General features: G+C 38.8%; 1 protein-coding gene across 1 annotated transcript in view; it reads right to left on the bottom strand.

The window, feature by feature from the left end:
• Window positions 1-2,107: 2,107 nt before the first annotated feature.
• Window positions 2,108-16,997, bottom strand: part of RIT2 (Ras like without CAAX 2) — a 172,498-nt gene continuing 157,608 nt past the window's right edge. The window contains exon 5 of the mRNA XM_041423568.1: window positions 2,108-2,335. Coding sequence (XP_041279502.1) covers window positions 2,108-2,335 — 228 coding nt within the window. The remainder of the gene's footprint in view (window positions 2,336-16,997) is intronic.

The following is a 16,997-nucleotide window of genomic DNA, read 5'->3' on the forward strand; positions in this document are numbered from 1 at the left end:
ACTTTCAATTGACTCAAAACTCAGGCATCTGCCTGAAAAGAACAAAGACCATCCCTCAAGGTTTCTCAGGGTGGCAATTTCTATGCTCTCTTACACAGGAAATGTCTGCTTCATTCCCCCCTATGCAGTGTGCAGGATTGGAACAGACACAGATGTTTCCCCTTGTTATTTATTGTCTCAGAGCTGCCATCTGTCCAGTGCATGCTCTTGTTGTCCCTCCACTAATACTTAGCTCATAAACTCTTTAGACAAGTGCATCTTTTTGATGTGTATATTTCTCTAGGACACTTGACGTAAAATCTCTGTGGCAATAGAGATAAAATAATAATAGTAATTACAATGGTGTTAATGCAGACTTCAGCTTTCAGAGACAGAAAGCAGAAAATTCACCTTGAATGGGTACATGTATTTGTATTCCTCCAAAATAATATTTCTCAAATAGAAATATAGCCACATATATCTAAAAATGTACAGCAAACCATTACTTTTGATGAAGGATTTTTGACAAGTCACAAAATATCTCTGGATTCCCTTGAAAGGAAGGGAGAGTGGAGAACAAAGCATTCAATTTTAATGAACTAAAGTTATTTACAATACTATAACCTCTCCAAATTTTAGAGAGGAAAAAAAAATCTAGTCCCACCCAGATTATGCAAAATGTAATTGTTTGAAACTCTGCAAAATAATCACAGGAGAAAAGTGAAAAAGGAACATTTAATAACAAAGATACATATTTTTTGTTATATCAATTATCACTCCAGGACAGACACAAATGACACTGACTACTAGTATGTCTCCATTGAAATCACAATCTTTATTGTTGACAAAACTTATGCATATTCTATCTATAAAATGTATAAATAGCAACAACATTAAAGGAACTCCAGGGGGGAAAAAATGTTTAGGAGCATATACTCTACTTCATGCCAGCTTTAAAAAGGAATAATAAAAAAGACTTATCCAACTGCTTAATCAAGTGGCTCAGTTGGATGGTCAAGGTCTGTGAGCAATGGTGATTGAGCTGCTGCAATTCTCTAGTAAGTCAAGGGCTGGATGCTACATCACAGATGCTATTACATGCTGGGACAGAGCTGCACTGCTCCAGGGAGGGCTCTGGGACTCATTGGACAGACAGAGCACTTGTGAGCTCCTTGATGGGACAGGGGAGTGTGGCTGACAGTGAAGCACTGGCACAGGATGCCCAGATTGGTGGTGGATCCCCCATCCCTGGAAACATCCAACGTCAGGCTGAACAGGACTCTGAGAAACCTGATCAAGCTGAAGGTCTCCCTGTCCCTGCATGGGTTTGGCCCAGGTGGCCTTTAAAGGCTCCTTTCCAACACAAACTCTTGTGTCACTTCAATGCACAGCATGTCTGGAGAATATGGCACCTCTGCCAGCCAGCCCCAGCAAGTGCAGCTCGGAGGAGGGAGAGCAGTACGCCTGCAGCCTCTGCAGGGCTGGTGCATGACTTGTACTCTGCTTGCAAAACCTGCCTGCTGTCTGGGCAGGACACAATGGGGATGGGGCAGCATGGGGTCAAAATTGTGAGTCCCCAGGCTCCCTTTGGGCCTGGCTCACAGACACGTTCACACACAGACACGGGCGTGCAGGCCGAGCACACGCTAACCCTAAACCTACATGTGAATGCAAAGCTGAAGGTCACATCCCAAAAGTCCTTAAAGAGTCAAAATGTCCATTGAAATAAGTGTCATTTGTTCCTGGGATGGTGAAATGACCTGTGCATGCAGAGGAGGAGGCAATAAGTGTATCCATTGTCCTAGAGCTGGTGGAAGCTGGTTCTGCCTTGGATGCTGGCGTAACTCATAGCATTTGAAGACCAGCCATGGGGCATACGTTGAAAAACACAGTATTTTCTCCACTCAGAGTTGCAGAAAAGATATGAGAGGGTATGCTAAATGACACTATAGAACAGAAGAGTCACAAGGAAACCATTAATTGGGCCCTCAAAGAACAACTTCTGCATGAGAGCTGAGGGAAGGAACTCCAGGACCTGGCCTGGAAGATTCTGTGTCAATGCTGCCTTATTGAATTATTACAGGTTACTGTGCTCAGCTCCTAATGAGTGGCTCATAGAGAATTGTCATCAGGTTGTACTTTCCTTTTTTTTCTTCAAGGATCCCTTCAGTTTCCGCCACAGACTGTCCTTCCTCTTCATCTTCTTCTCTATCATGGACAGTGAGGACTCTTTCCTTCGAATTTCCCTCACTAGTCCATGAAAGACATCATCAATGTAGAAACGGAGCGCAGCTGAAGTCTCAAAAAAGGAGCAGGAATATTCTCTGGCTAAGCTCATTCCTTCTTCAGTTGAGACCTACAAAGAAAAGAAAATTCTATAAATATTGCCTAATGCACAAAACATTAATCAACATGAGAACATTACAATATAGATATAGTCTGACATCTTAGGCCCTGCAAATCACTGACCAGGAAAATAATCTGACAGCGTCCAACAGACAAAGATTCAAGGGTGAAAGGATCAGGCTGAATTCATGAGGTATTTGAACAGAGCAGACTGGCAGTATTCATTAGCTTAGGTATATTATGTCCCTAATTCTGAGGCATCAATTTTTCCATGTATTTCCTCTCTTTAGTACAGTAATCGTTGGTTTGACAGTGCTGGTACTGTTATTCTATAGGCTGGAATGGATGACTAGAGAGACTTACACAGAATTAAGGCCCTAGAAAATCCTTGTAGAGCATTAACCTAATCCTGGAGGAAACTTGACTCCTTAAGCACACCAGCTTTCATACCCTAATATTTTTCAGTCACATTAATTTCTGAACATGCCTTGGAGTGGTTTGGTCTTTGCAGGCCTGTAATCCTATCACTGAGCTCATACCTGAGCTATATGAAGATCCAAAATCTATTTGTTTTTCAGCTCATCTTCCCTAAGTGGCTTTGTGTACTTACTGCTTCTGTAGAACGTGTGAGAAATGTGTCTGTATTTTAAGGAACTGATGAGCCTAGAGGAAAACAGCACAGCTCTTTTCACTGACTTCTGAAGCAGGGCTCATTTTTTCTGAAATCTTCATATTGGCTATCTCTTGGCATTTGACCTGCCAGCCTGCTTAATGGAAGGGTGCTCAGCATGCTGATTAATGTGTGCATCAAACAGAGCTTAAATGCTTATTGTAAAGGCTGCCACTGCCTGCCAATTAAGGTACTTTTTACACTTTGAGAGTTCATCTGATAACAGGCAGGAGAGCCACAGAAAAACAGAGAACAAACCCTGTGAAATTCTAAATGTTAACCCAGCTTCCTACCCAATAGACTGTCCTTTCTTTTCAGTATTTGGACATAAATCTGAATAAATGAATTATATGAACTGCATGTATGATGTATATTCAAATTCTAGGTCAGATATCCCAGGCTTTGTTTTTATTTACATTTGCATATCATGATTTATTCCAGTCACTTTCCAAACATCTTTATGAAGGTCAAAGCAATACTTTGAGATGGCTTTGTGAAATGCTACCTAATAAGCTATGGAAAGTCTCAATTGCTATTGTCTACCCCAAGATTTATCTTGGTGTTTTGTTTTAGTTGGGTTTGTTGTTTTGGTTTTTTTCTGATTTCTAGCTTCATGTACCCAACATGCCATTTATCTTTATAGGGAAATAAAGCCCTGTGACTCAAGACACAAGAACACTCTCTCATACCAACCATGAAGAAAATGCCCTTTATGATTAAATTATGACACCACCTCATTGCATTTATTCCACTTATCTGTAAGGCTGGATATGGCAAGAAACAGGATTTGGGATGAAAAAGAAAATTGGTTCATTCCAGCCTGGAGGTAAATCTGCACCAAGCATGTGCCTGCATAGCACAGACTTCAGAATTTTTCACCACCTCCTTTTCATTGAGTCACAAACTTTGTAGCATTTACAAGGATCAGGCCTCTATGCTCCAGGTACAGTCTTAATTTAATTAAGAATTTTGTGAGGGTAAGCAGAGACGTTGTAGGCCAACCTGAATAATACTTCCTGACAAAATAAAAGATGGTTACCACTTTCCAAGTGCTATAATTGCCAAGCTTTTGCAAAAGGAGATGGGTAGCAATATGGTCCTCGTTTTTCTCTGGGCAGCTGTGTAAGCAAAATGCATGATTCACTATGTCTATTGGGCACCATTGAGAAATTGATTGTCTGGATAGAAAACTATTTTCGTTTATTTTGGACCTTATAATGAAGTTTTTTTTTTCCCCTTGCAATGCCTTATTTGAGATGAAGGAGGATTTTTTTTTTTAAATTTTGTTAAAGATGCTGCAGTTCTAAGCAAATGATTGCACAGAGATGCATTTCAATGAAGATTTCATACCTTCATTACCTAAAAGGAAGAAAAAAATCAACATGAACCAAAATATCCTTATGTAAAATAATGGCAAGGTCATAAATATAATTAGTGTGTCAGCACAATAATATTCAAATATAAAAATTGCCCATTCTTTTTCTATGTGAATTCCTAGTCTTTACCCCACTTTTCTCCTCCTTTTGACTTTTTTTTTCTTTTTCTTTTTCTTTTCTAGGACTAAAAGATGAGCACTTTTTTTTTTCTTTTCTAGGACTTTTTCTAGACTGTGTTCTCTATCCTACAAGGAAGAATAACTGCAGGGAAGACATGCTATGCTCTGAAATGAAACAAGACTTCTAAGAGCTGTGAGAAATGGATAATACTCAGGAGAATTAATAATGCAGAAAAACTTTCTCCCCATGTCTTTTTGACTGGTGGTTAGCAACTTGGCCAAATTTGGCTGTGTTTCTTTAAAAAGCAAGAAAAGTTTGGTTTTGGACTCCAGTTTCCTGAAATATTACAGAGACAACATTAAAGTTATTAATGGTGATAGTTCATTTCAAAGCACGGCATTTTTCTTAAATCTTGCCCTCAGGAACTGATTAACTGCTTTGGCAAAATTTTAAGAGCTAATTCAGCAGGAGGAGGACACCTGGCACAAACAATTTCAGGACAATTAGCTGATGTTTTTCAGCTTCAAGGCTGAAAACATAATTTTTTAAAATAAATTGGTGCTTCCAGCACCAATGAGTATAGCTATAGTAATTTAACTAATCTATTTGCTGAAGAATCTGTAAATATAAATAGGTGTCTAGAGAAACAATACACATTTTTCTCTTGGTTCATCATTCGGTCAAGAGGCTAGACACTTATGGAATGAGAAACAAGGGATAAAGCTTGATGAGGTTACTGAGGCCCACAAAATTCCAGGGATTTAGCCTGTTCCTGTCTTATTGCCAGAAGAGAAACTATATTGTAGAAATCCAATCCAGATCTGCGCAGCCCAGGGACTTGTTGACAAATTGCAGCTTCCATGGGTCTGTATCAGTGGAAGATATGATCTGTCAGCATGACACGGACAGACAGGTCAGGCAGAGAGGTCATTCTATTGAATATATATCTGGGAAGCAGAGCTTTATATCTCATCCTTAGAGTAACCCTTCTTGATTGAATCTGCCATTGTTTGCAAGAGTATAATTCTGGTCATATTGATTCCAACTTAGCTATTTATGTGCTGCTAAGCCTCAAGAAGGGAATAAAGGTGGAAGATAGGTGGAGTGAACATAATGAAAAATTAAAATTTCAGAGCTGACAGAAGCTTCCTGAGTTTCGTTCAAACTTTTAAAAACTGTGTTTGTATGGGTGGGGTTTTGATCAGCATTTACAGAAGGGCTTGAAGCTTGCAGCACAATCAATCAGCAAGATCTCCCAAATCCATAAAAGAGGAATGAAGCCTCACGGATACAATGTGTTAGCGGCTGGAAAAGCCTTATTTTCTAAAGTGCAAGATTCTGAGTGCCCATTTCTGACAGCACATGTGAGTTGAGAAGGAAGATATACCAGTGACAACATATAACTGAATCTTGTCGAGACAAGATATACCTATTCCAACAGCACATGGGACTGTAGGCTGAACTGGGAATTTCCCATCTCTGCTTAGCTAGAGGGCAGCTAGAACACAGCCCAGCTTCCTCCTGAGGGGAGCCACTGGCTACAAACTTCATTATATAGCATTAGGATTCTGTTTGTGGCTTTTGCAAACCTCCCCTGGAAAATTGCAAGTTCGATTAAATGCAACGCTGACAGCCTGCAAAAGCTGTGATGGATGAGCTGCCATCTTTATGACAGCCACTTTATGACCCACTAAGGTCAGCTCCTGCACAAAACCACCTGAGCTGGGTGGTGGGTGGGGAGGCACTGGCAATCATTGGCCCCCAGGGGCAGACATAAAAATACCTGAATACTTGTATCCGAGCTGGAAAATGCACAGAAACTAAACAGATCAATAGTCTTCCCCTGCCCTTGGACTGTCATTAGCTGGAAAATCTCCATCACGATCAGATTATTTTATGTTCAGCTTTGTTACCTCCTTTGGTCGCAACAGCTTCAGAAGGATCCCAAAGTAGATTTCACTGATGGAGATTTTGCTATCAGAGTCAACAGCTTGACTCTGGGTGAGTCAGTGGGGTCTTCAGGCAGGGAAGCAATGCATTTCCACTTGTGCATTTCATCCCTGCATCCATGAAGTAGTATGGTCTACTTCAGATGGCTTTTGCATTTTTCCCCTCATAACTGGGACCTCCAGATTGCATGGAGAAATCTGGGAGCTGCAGGTGAAGTGCTAAGCATTGCAAAGATTTGCCTAAATTTTTGTTACAGACTTCTACCCTGGTTGTCATCATAAAACTCAGTTATATAATTCTGGATAATTTTATATCCAAAAACCTTGTTCTGTGAGTATTTTTTTTTCTCTGAAGGCACATGGTCTAGATCAGAGACAGAAGGGTACACGTGTTGCTCAACAAAGTGCTCATCTAAATCCCTCTGAGGGAAATAAGAGGAATTTCTGTTGGTTTTGATCATGGTTTGCATTTTTGACAATCAATAATTTATGAGAGTTGTAAGGAAAAATAGTGAATAGGGAAGGCAGCAGCATATTGAACAGCCTTGACTGCATCAGTAAGCAGTAAATAATAAAAGGAATAGGAAAAGTCATGAAATGGACTAGGAAAAGTTCTGAGTAATGTCCCGAAAGATAGACACCCTTCATGTCTGGTGGATTTTTTTTTCTGTTTCTCAATAAGTCCCACTCCAGAAAAGAAGATCCAGGTGCTAAGTTGTTTATAAGCACCTGGATATCAGTTTAGAGATTGGCAGGCAATCAGGAAGAGTCCACATGCATTTTTGGGTCCATCACAGTCCATTCCATTGGCATACCAGAAAAAATAGAATAAGCTTTTGGTAGAGGTGTAAACCCATAACATATTAGAGAAGGAGCTGTGGAGATCAAAGGTATTGCCATTTTTCTCAGTCTCTAATAAGAAACTTTGCCAAAAGAAAAAGAGAAAATTAATCCTATGGTTCTAGAAAAAGAATCCCATCCTGGACAACAAAATAGGAAAGAATCGTTGCTGACTGACATGAGCAGTGATTTTTTCAATCTTAACACTGACCACCAATTTTATGCTTAGAACAGAACACAGAAAAACTGTTTCTCATTAATCATGCAATCACAAAGTCGTTTAGGTTGAAAAAAACCTCTAATATCAAATCCACTCATTAATGCAACAGTGTGAAACCCACCACTAAACCACGTTCCGAAGCGCCGCGTCTACATGCCTTCTGTAGGAGCAGTGACTCCAACACTGTCCTGGGAAGCCTGTTCCAATGCCTGATGACCCTTTTAGTGAAGACATTTTTACTAATATCCAATCCAAGCCTTCCCTGGTCAATTTGAGGCCTTTTTCTCCCATACTACTTCTTGTTGCCTGGAACAGGGAAAAGCTCATTATTTCTATGGATAGCACTGTGTCCAGCAAAGGCAGAGCTGGCAGCCTCTATATTGCCACCTGTCTTTCTTACAGCCAAAGGCATTCACTGTAAATATTTGAATTGTGTCTTGAGAAACATGTGGTGCAAACCACTAAGCAAAGAGCAGATCCATTATATCTGTGTCAGTTTTGACAGTTATTTTGTCCTTTGGAGAAGTGTCAAGAGGCATGGTGGCAGAGACTTCCTACAGGCTGGAATAGGGATCTTTCCAAGTGTGAAACGCTATTGTTCAGGTCAAAGCTCAAACATTTGGCTAATACAGCGGTGGCTGGGGTTTAAGTCATGAGCAGAAACATAAAAAACCCAAGAAAAATCAATCTTTCTGTCTTCTTAAGACAAGCAGCACTGTTGTTATTTGTTCACATAATACATGTCATGGGATATCTTTTTAAAATAAAATGAAAAAAGTGTTCCAAGGCATTTTACCCTTCGCCTCCTTCTTCAGATCTTTGCACTTATAAACTGCCTATCATATTCTCACCACTGAGCAATGACGTTTCTGAAAGAAGGGGAAAAACCAAGATCAATTCAAAATCAATTTAGTCTGAAAAAAAATGTTGAAGACTAGAGTTTGTGTGGAACCAGCGTGAACTTTTGTGGCCAGACATTCAATATGACTATGTTTCAGGTCTAAACATGTGCACAGCGAATTCAAAAGTCAAATGAAACTCCTTGACATTAAAACCTCTTGTTTCTATCTCCCTCAACGTCAAACATTCTTCTTTTTTGCAGAATTTTAACTTAATTTTAAAGTTAATTACTGCTTAGAAGTATAATGCTGAAACTTTTTCTTTTGAAAATATACACATTTTAGCCTTCACACATGGTCCACTTCCCAAATGCAAACACTGCAGCTAACCATTTAATTTGGCCATGATTCCTCTGGAGCTCACAACTAGTTTCCACTGTCACAAACTAGCATTTTTATTAAACCAAACAAATGAACCTTACTTTTTCCCCTCAGTCCCTGGGTAAACAATTCTGTTTTCAGGAGCCTGCACAATTAATGAGTAACATGGTAGAGAAACTTTAGAGTAGAAGTTCATATCAACGTTTTCATGAGAAACCTCACTCCGACTTCACGGAGGTAATTCTGCAAGCTCAGCTTTGCTGGCTCTTTAGACTGTGAAATCTGTGTTCTAGACACATTCTAGACTAGGCACTCTAGGCATTCTAGACTGTGTTATCACAAAAGTGTTGCAATTAGTTCTGTTCCTCCTTCTCCTTCTCTAGAGTGACGTGTCTTGCAAGAGTTTTCCATGTATTCCTTTTGGCCTCGTCACTCTGTGATGCTTTTTTGCTGGCTTCACACTAAAATATTTTTGGTGACCAGAATGGGGTCCTTGAATAGCCATGGGTGTAGGCAGGATTAGCAGAGTAGGCCAAGGAGAAAATGAAGTTTTGCTCTGTGAACTTGTACTTTGAAGAGCCTGGATGCCATGGAAATGCACATGGCCCAGCAAAGCACATCTCATCCTCAGCTGCTCCAGCCTCTGAAGAAATTCACATTACAAAGGCTCAGATATTCCTCCCCTTCCCATTGTAATTTGGGCTTTGCTTTAGGAAGGAAGGAATGGACAGGAAGGAAAATGCAGCTTTAGCAATGCAGAAAATAATAGAATTGTCCAGCTCTTCTGTAACGAACTTTGTGCATTATTTTTAGTGGATAAAGGGTGGAGAGTAAGGGATTGTAAAATTAATTGGTCATTTTTCTAAAGGAAAGCCATTTAATAAATGTCTTGACAAAAGTCTTGACAAAAATAATTTTTTAGACAAAACCAGAGAGATTGATCTGTTCTAAATAATGTACTTCTCAACTGGTTAGTCACAAAGGTGAGATGAGAAACACTGCTTAAAGTCTGTTCTGAGCATGGAAGAAACATGTTTCTATTTGATCCAAGGGAACAGCAGATTGTTTGGGGGTTTTGAAAGAAATCTGATGAAGCATCACTGAACAATTGTTCTTATGCAATTCACTATTGACTCCTATTAGATTAGACTGACACTTTCTCTGTTTTAGTAATTTCTACACTCTTGCAAGAAGACTCTAAGGTAACTACCTATTTCATTTAAATAGATCTATCCTACATTTTCATACATAAAAAATTCTAGATTCAATTTACACTTGAATAATTTATGCACATTTTTAGCATCTTTTGTGATGACAATTACTAGCATTTGTCTAGTCTTTCCTATATTTTTGTATTTTTTTTGTATTTTTGGAATTTTATTCTTTTTCCACATTTTGGATCCAGATTATTCTTGTGACACAGGAGCTACTCCACCAGGTAATTTTATTCGTGCTTTGGGCAAAGTTTGAAATAAAGATAAACATCCTCCATGCAGTTGCTTAGTTGCAAATCTAGCAAAGCACGTTTTGGTCTATAGTTTCCAACTTATGAAAATGTTGTTTCGTTATTTCACAGATACAATGCCAAATAACTGAATCAACATCTCATTTCATGCAAGAATCACTACAGAATCAGGGTGCTGTCTGCAGGTTATTCTTTGAAGCTGTTCTTCTCTACTACAGACTTTACCCTTTTGACTTTATCTTGTCAAAAGTGTGACTGATGAGTGGTTAAAGCATCTTTACATCAGGAAGTGTTTCTAAAGAGATGGCCTCAGGATCTGACTGAATGGGATACTCAAAGCCACATGATCCTACATCAGTCAGCAATAGCTCTGGGTCTAATTTGAAGAGAATGTGGAGGTGTTAAATTCTTAGCATCTGTCTTCAAGATGAATAAGTTCAGGTCAATTGCTCAAAGCATTTTTCAGAGATCTGACAATTTTCTAAATTGTCCATCATCTTTAAAGGTTCTTTGATTGCTACACTCAGCTGAAGACATAGATGTCCATAAGATGGTTGCAAAAAGAAGACGTTTCTGCATCAGTTTCACATGGGCATCTGCTGTTTTTTGTAAGGGGAAAAAAATCTAGGAATTTCAGCTATTTTCACAAGAAAGGATTATTTTTTCAGTTTTTTCAAGCAACAAGAAATCAATTATCATCTGCTACCAGAAGGCGTTTGTTTTAAAAAATACATATAAAAGGAGCTGCAAATGTACATTTTAGACTTCTTTTTAGGCAAATAGAAAATTAGTGGCATTCAACTCTTATTTTAACACTGTTAGTGGTTTCTATTACTTTGTGAGCACAAGTTGACCATCAGTCCAGTAGAGACAGCCTCCATATCTTTTATCTATTTGTAAACTTGTGTAAGGTACTTTCAGTTATGTGTTAGGCATTAAATTTCCACTCATCCTGTTCTTCATCAGGACACGGGCACTAAGCACACTGGGGACTGAGTAAATAAACTTAATTCCAGGTAATCTTTTCAAATTTCCCTGGTATTATATAACTTTGTCTCTAACAGCAATATTTTGTCCTGAAAGCCCTCAATTGGCACAAAAAGATGAGACAATAAAGAAGGAAGTATCAAGGGAAGATCAGGGGTCTGCTTTCAGTGTTCTATTTCCCTCAGTTCTCTGCTGAAGACTGAGAAATGTGATTCAAGAAATTTTAAGGGAACCAGAAAGGAATCTGGACACCTAAATGCAAATCAAGGAAGAGGAAGAAATAGGTGTATATTTATTTGTGCATATTTATATATATGGCTGCAAACAAGAACTGTAAAATAAGGAAAAAAAATACCACCCCACAACCAAAGTATTAGTGATTCACAGAAGTAGAATAATCTTTTGAACCAAAGTAGCCAAAGTTTGTGTTTTGCTAAATGTCTCATTTTTAGACACATGGACAAACTATTGGAATTAAGATCTGAATCTTTTGCCTAAGCTGGATGTGTGTTTCCAACACTGGAATAAAAGGGTCACAAAAATATGCAGTAAAGAGTGTTGTTTGTCTTAACAGCACACACTGCTTCCCATCACTTTTGAGTGCAGCACACATATATTCTGGTACACAGTTTTCACATGTAAACATACTCTCAGATCCAGACTGCAGGCAGACAGGGAACCCCATCTTAAGTTTCTGCCAGTGAAAAGAAAATTGCAAGACTCTTCTTCCTCCTTTCATTTCCACACAGTTGTGATCTGCTGGGATTCAGGGATTCTGTCCAGGCTGCTGAAGTGTTTGACAGAAGGGAGGTAGAGGAAGAATTTAAAATAGATTTATAAATATTTGGACTGAAATAGATTTTTTTTTAAGAAATCATTTACTGAGTTTACTGAAGCACATGCTAAAATATATGAGGTTTCAAAGTGTCTTATGCATAGTCTACAGAATAATGTTTCACTCTTCCATGTTTTACTTGAGTTGCTTTCTAAAGAAAAAAGTTAATCAATGCAATGAGATGAAGATTTACTTGAGCTTCTTTTAAAATAAAAAGTTTCTAGATGCAATGAGAGGGGGTTGAGCTGCTAGAAAATGGGAGTGGTGAATCATTGTGTTTGTTTGTACTGGAACATGTAATTAATTTTGAGGTTTTAGTAATTTTGAAGTTTATTAGGAAGGTCTGTCAAACAATCTCATTACACGAAATATTGCAGAGTATCTTTATTAAACTAATGGCATTGATCTTCCCCATGTCAATACTAATTCAGGGAAATTTTACACTTTTGCAGAATATGAATTGATTGAAAAAAATTATGGGAGCTTTATGGAGTCTTTCTTTTTCAGCTTCTTTCCAGTGTGATGAAAGGAGAGCTCCATGGAAGAGAAGAGTGGTTTTTTGTGGTCAGAGGAACATTTGAAGTGAGAGACCCATGATATAGGAATGTCAAACCAGGAGTGACAGCTGAATAAGGAGCATTAAGCTCCATCATGTGATAAGACCTGGCACGTGCACAATGCATAACAAAAACTTGAATCAGGGGGACTGAATGTGAAGGGGATAAAAAGGAGAAATGAATGTGCAGAGGGAGAAAATATCTTAACAGTTCAGTGGGTAGGAAGAGCTGTAAGAATACTTTTAATTATACATAACAAGCTCCCTTATTGCCAACTTTGCTCAAATTACCTCACTTTTGCAGCAGGTTAAGATAATGGAGTTGCATTGTTTCTGTGGTAACTTGTTCATGTGTCTGTGGTTAACCTGTCCTGTTGGCCAGCTCTCTGTTCAGGGGGTACTTTCTTTGGATCACCCTGCCATGGTTCCTGCCCACGGGTTTTGACTTGTAATAAAACTGAGCATTCCAAAGTAACCAAAGTGGCACCTGACAGCTGGCAGAATCTTAGCTTTGTGCCACATAGCACCAAACTTTCTTGATTACATCCCCAAGAGGTGCTGGATTCTTTGCTAACAGAAACTTGAACAATAGTGATGCTTGAAGGTTAATGAATACTGTTTCTTTCCTAGATTTCTTTTTTTTTTGAAGCCAAACCAGTACTTTTTCTTATTATTTATTGCCTCAAAGAAAGGACATAATAAACAATAAGAGAAGCAGAAGAGTGAAGGTGGAAGGATGGTGGCAGGAAGGAAGACAGATTACATCTTTATTATGCTAGCTTGAGGGTAGAATGAGAAAATAGAGTCTTAACAAACAAAATAGAAGAAATTCCTTGCTAGAAGCATCTGTTTAACCTCTTCTATCTGTGATGTATCCTTCCAATTATGCAGATACTCTTGATATATAAAAACTACTATGCTAATACACCCTGTGAGCCCAAATCATGATTATAACTGATAAACTCATATTCTTACCCAGAGAAACAGACTTTTCAGCCCACCACTGATAAAGCTGTAGCTCAGCTTACCCAGCAGCACGTGTGAATATGCATCTACACACACAAACACTCAGAGGCCACAAATGCTGCTGTGATCAGGTTGAACCTTTCCATTATACCTGGCAGAAAAGGTTGGCCTTACAGCAAAACCTCGATGGCTATTCTGACAAAACACCATTCTAAAGAGTCCCTTCAGGACTGGGAGGCATTCAGCATTAGCTCCTCTGCAGATTAAAAATGGTTTCTGACATTTATTTATTTCCCATGCTTCATGCAACTGATTCATTTCAAATCTTCAGTCAAGAAAGGCTCTGGAAATGTCTGTGAAAAGGTGAAAAACAAATTTTAGAATATGAAGAAAAAGATTTCAGAATGTGTAGATGCTGCAAGCCAGGATGCCCTTTTCTAAAGGTTTTCTGGATTTTTTTTGTAAAGGAAAAAAAGATGTGCTGCAACCAGCCAAGAGAACAACGTCTTCTGCATCCTTCCATAGTCAAAAAAAGTGAAAATGAGAAAAAAAAATGTTGAAAATGAAAGACGGGAAACAAATAACACAGAAGATATGATAAATAGTGCTATGAAAACAGTATATTAAGTTGCATATTCAAATAATACATTAAAATATTAATACTATTAAGGGTGGGGGGAAGAAAGATACAGATTCTCAAGAGTATCTGATTAATTATTATCAGTATTTAATCACTGATAATCCCAGTGGCTCTTACATAAATCTGGAACCTGTGCAGGTTGACTTCCATGCCTGAACGAGCAACACCACAGCTCCGGCTGTGGAGTGGAAATCACAGAATCATCATAGAATGGTCTGGGTTGGAAGGAACTGAAAAAAATCATCTTGTTCCAATCCCCTGGGCAAGAAGGGCAAGACACCTTCCACTAGACCAGGTTGCTCCAAGCCTCTCCCACTTTTTTTGATGCAGCCCAGGACACAGCTGAGGCTTTCTGGGCTGCCAGTGCATGTGGCTGGGTCACACTGAGCTTCTCACCAACCATCACACCCAAGTCCTTCCCCGCAGGGCTGCTCTCAAACCATTCTCTGCTTTGCCTGTAATTTTGTGTTGGATTACCCCTGGCACTTGGCTCTGTTGAACTTCGTGAGGCTCTCATGGTCCCACCTTTCCAGCCTGCCCAGTTCCCTCTGGGTGTCATCCCTTCCCTCCAGCGTGTGACCTCACTGCACAGCTTGGTGCCATCAGCAAACGTGTGACAGCGACAGAGACAGATAACAACACGTTTGGGTTTGTTTCTTTTCTTCAACAAGCTTGCTTATTTTTCCCTAATGGCTCTTTTTCTGTAATTTTGTTAAACGCATAAATAAGAATAGATGTGGGGGAACAAAATTGCTGGTGCTAAAAGCAACTGCTGGAGAAAAACACTAAGTGCTTGAAGTCTTAACAGTTACTGACTGTCACTAGTAATTCTGGACATGCTATCACCCATTTTTTTTTACCTGTAGACATCAAATAAATGTTATTAAATGTTTTGGAAAATTACAACTTCCTGCAGTAAAGTTTTGTTTTATGTGGTGAAAGGGATATTAATAGGAGGATAGATACATTATCTTTGAGAAAAAGGTGTGGAAAAGAAAGAAGAGGCAGTTGCTATTGTTGACACATATTTTTAAAGATGTCATTAAATATTTTCTGCTGAAAGATGTATGGAAATCAGAATCCAGAATCGCAGAATAGTTTCATATGGAAGAGAGCTCTTTAGGTCACCTGATGCAAACTCTTGCTTATAGTGGGTCCACCTGGGACAGATCACTCGTGTAATATTCAACCAAGTTTTGTATTTCCTTTTTTTTAAGGAAGGAAATCTTACAGCCATTTTGGGGGTTTGTTTCACTGGCTGACCACTCCAGTGAAAAAAAAGCCCAAAAAAACCCCAAAAATCAATTCTCTTAATGAATCATATTTTCTTGTTCTGCAAATTTTTTTTTCTTCTTTTCTCATCATTTCACTGCCCATCTCCATTGGTTTTGTCTTCATTCTAAGATGAATGAGATTCCATCAGTCTGAACAAATCCACAAGCTCAGATGTCTCAGACTTTTCTGTTTCTCTTTTGAGCTCTACCCCAAGACCAACTTTGGGATTTCTGCTGAACTCACTTCACTATGTCAAGTTATTTCTGGTGCTGTAAAGACCTAAACAGGTACAGTACTTCAGACACACTTCTTGAAACATAATTCCTTTCTTTCATCTGCAGAGTCAGTCATCTGGTCATGAAAACCATCACAGAACTCAGGTTCTCAGAGAAGATTTTCCTTTTGTAAACCCAGTTCCCAAGCACTTTCTTATCCTTCATGTGCCTGAACATGGTGTTTAGGGAGGGTTTTCTTCATAAACAGATAATCAATTTCTTCTGAAGGCGAAATATACTGAAAACCAAAATAATTGATTTAGCTCTGAACTACTTAGGTAAACTGAGTGTACACTTACCACCTGAGATCCTTCACTTCAACCTCACTGAAGCTTCTTTACAGGATGCTCAAAGAATGTACATGAAAATGTAACTGGTGAGTCAAGATGAGCATAACAAGGGATAGCTCTGTCCCATGTAAGTAAATGTAAGTGAAAGTTTGTACAAATTAAAGATTTTGGACCATAATGCGAGTTTTTGTGCCTGCTGGATTTCTGCTTTATCCCTTTCTGGTGTTTTTTTGTTTTTCTAACTAAATATCACGCTTTAGAAACTTGATTAGGTACTTTAAACCCTTTTTTCTTAGTACTTTTTTAATCAAAAAGAGTGAAAATCCAGAGTAGATTGCATATTATCAAAAAAGGCAGGCCTTGATGCCATGAGAAAAAAGGCCTCACAACATGAGACAGAAAAATACAGTAGAAGTACTCAACTCTCTTGTCATGGACATGAACAAATAAAGCAAAATTACTGAAGTAAATAAAAAACTAATGCTGTTTCTCCTCAGCTCAGACTCTAAAGAAACAGTCTGGTAACTAGCAGTGACCCAACTCTGAGCAGATGTACCTGCCCATAGCAAACAAAAACAGGTAGGAGCAGGGGCACAGTGAAAGAAGGAAAGAGCTTTGAGCATCAGTGGTGTAAGATGATCCAAGAGAAGATTTGTTTTATATCCAGAATGACAGCACCTTTTCATCATATGCAGCTCTTTTCACTGAGCTTTACCCACATTAAAAGGGTTGGTTTGCCCTTGTTTTCCTATGCAGATTTGACATTTATGGCAATGGTTGTTTTTCTCTGATGTCTCCGGTGAAAGAGTAATGGTTTTAATCTATATCCACCATTCAATACTACTTTCATTCTGGAACATACACTGAACTTTGGGCTCCATAATGTGATGGTGGGACACACTGCATACTGCAGAAAAGCTTATGGGATGAGTAAATAGCTTAAATGAAAATTGCACTACAGCTCATCCACAATAGGATTCAACAGTTT

The sequence above is a fragment of the Onychostruthus taczanowskii genome, unplaced genomic scaffold, assembly GCF_017590055.1.
Source record: "Onychostruthus taczanowskii isolate IOZ18803 unplaced genomic scaffold, ASM1759005v1 scaffold79, whole genome shotgun sequence".
Lineage (NCBI taxonomy): Eukaryota > Metazoa > Chordata > Aves > Passeriformes > Passeridae > Onychostruthus > Onychostruthus taczanowskii.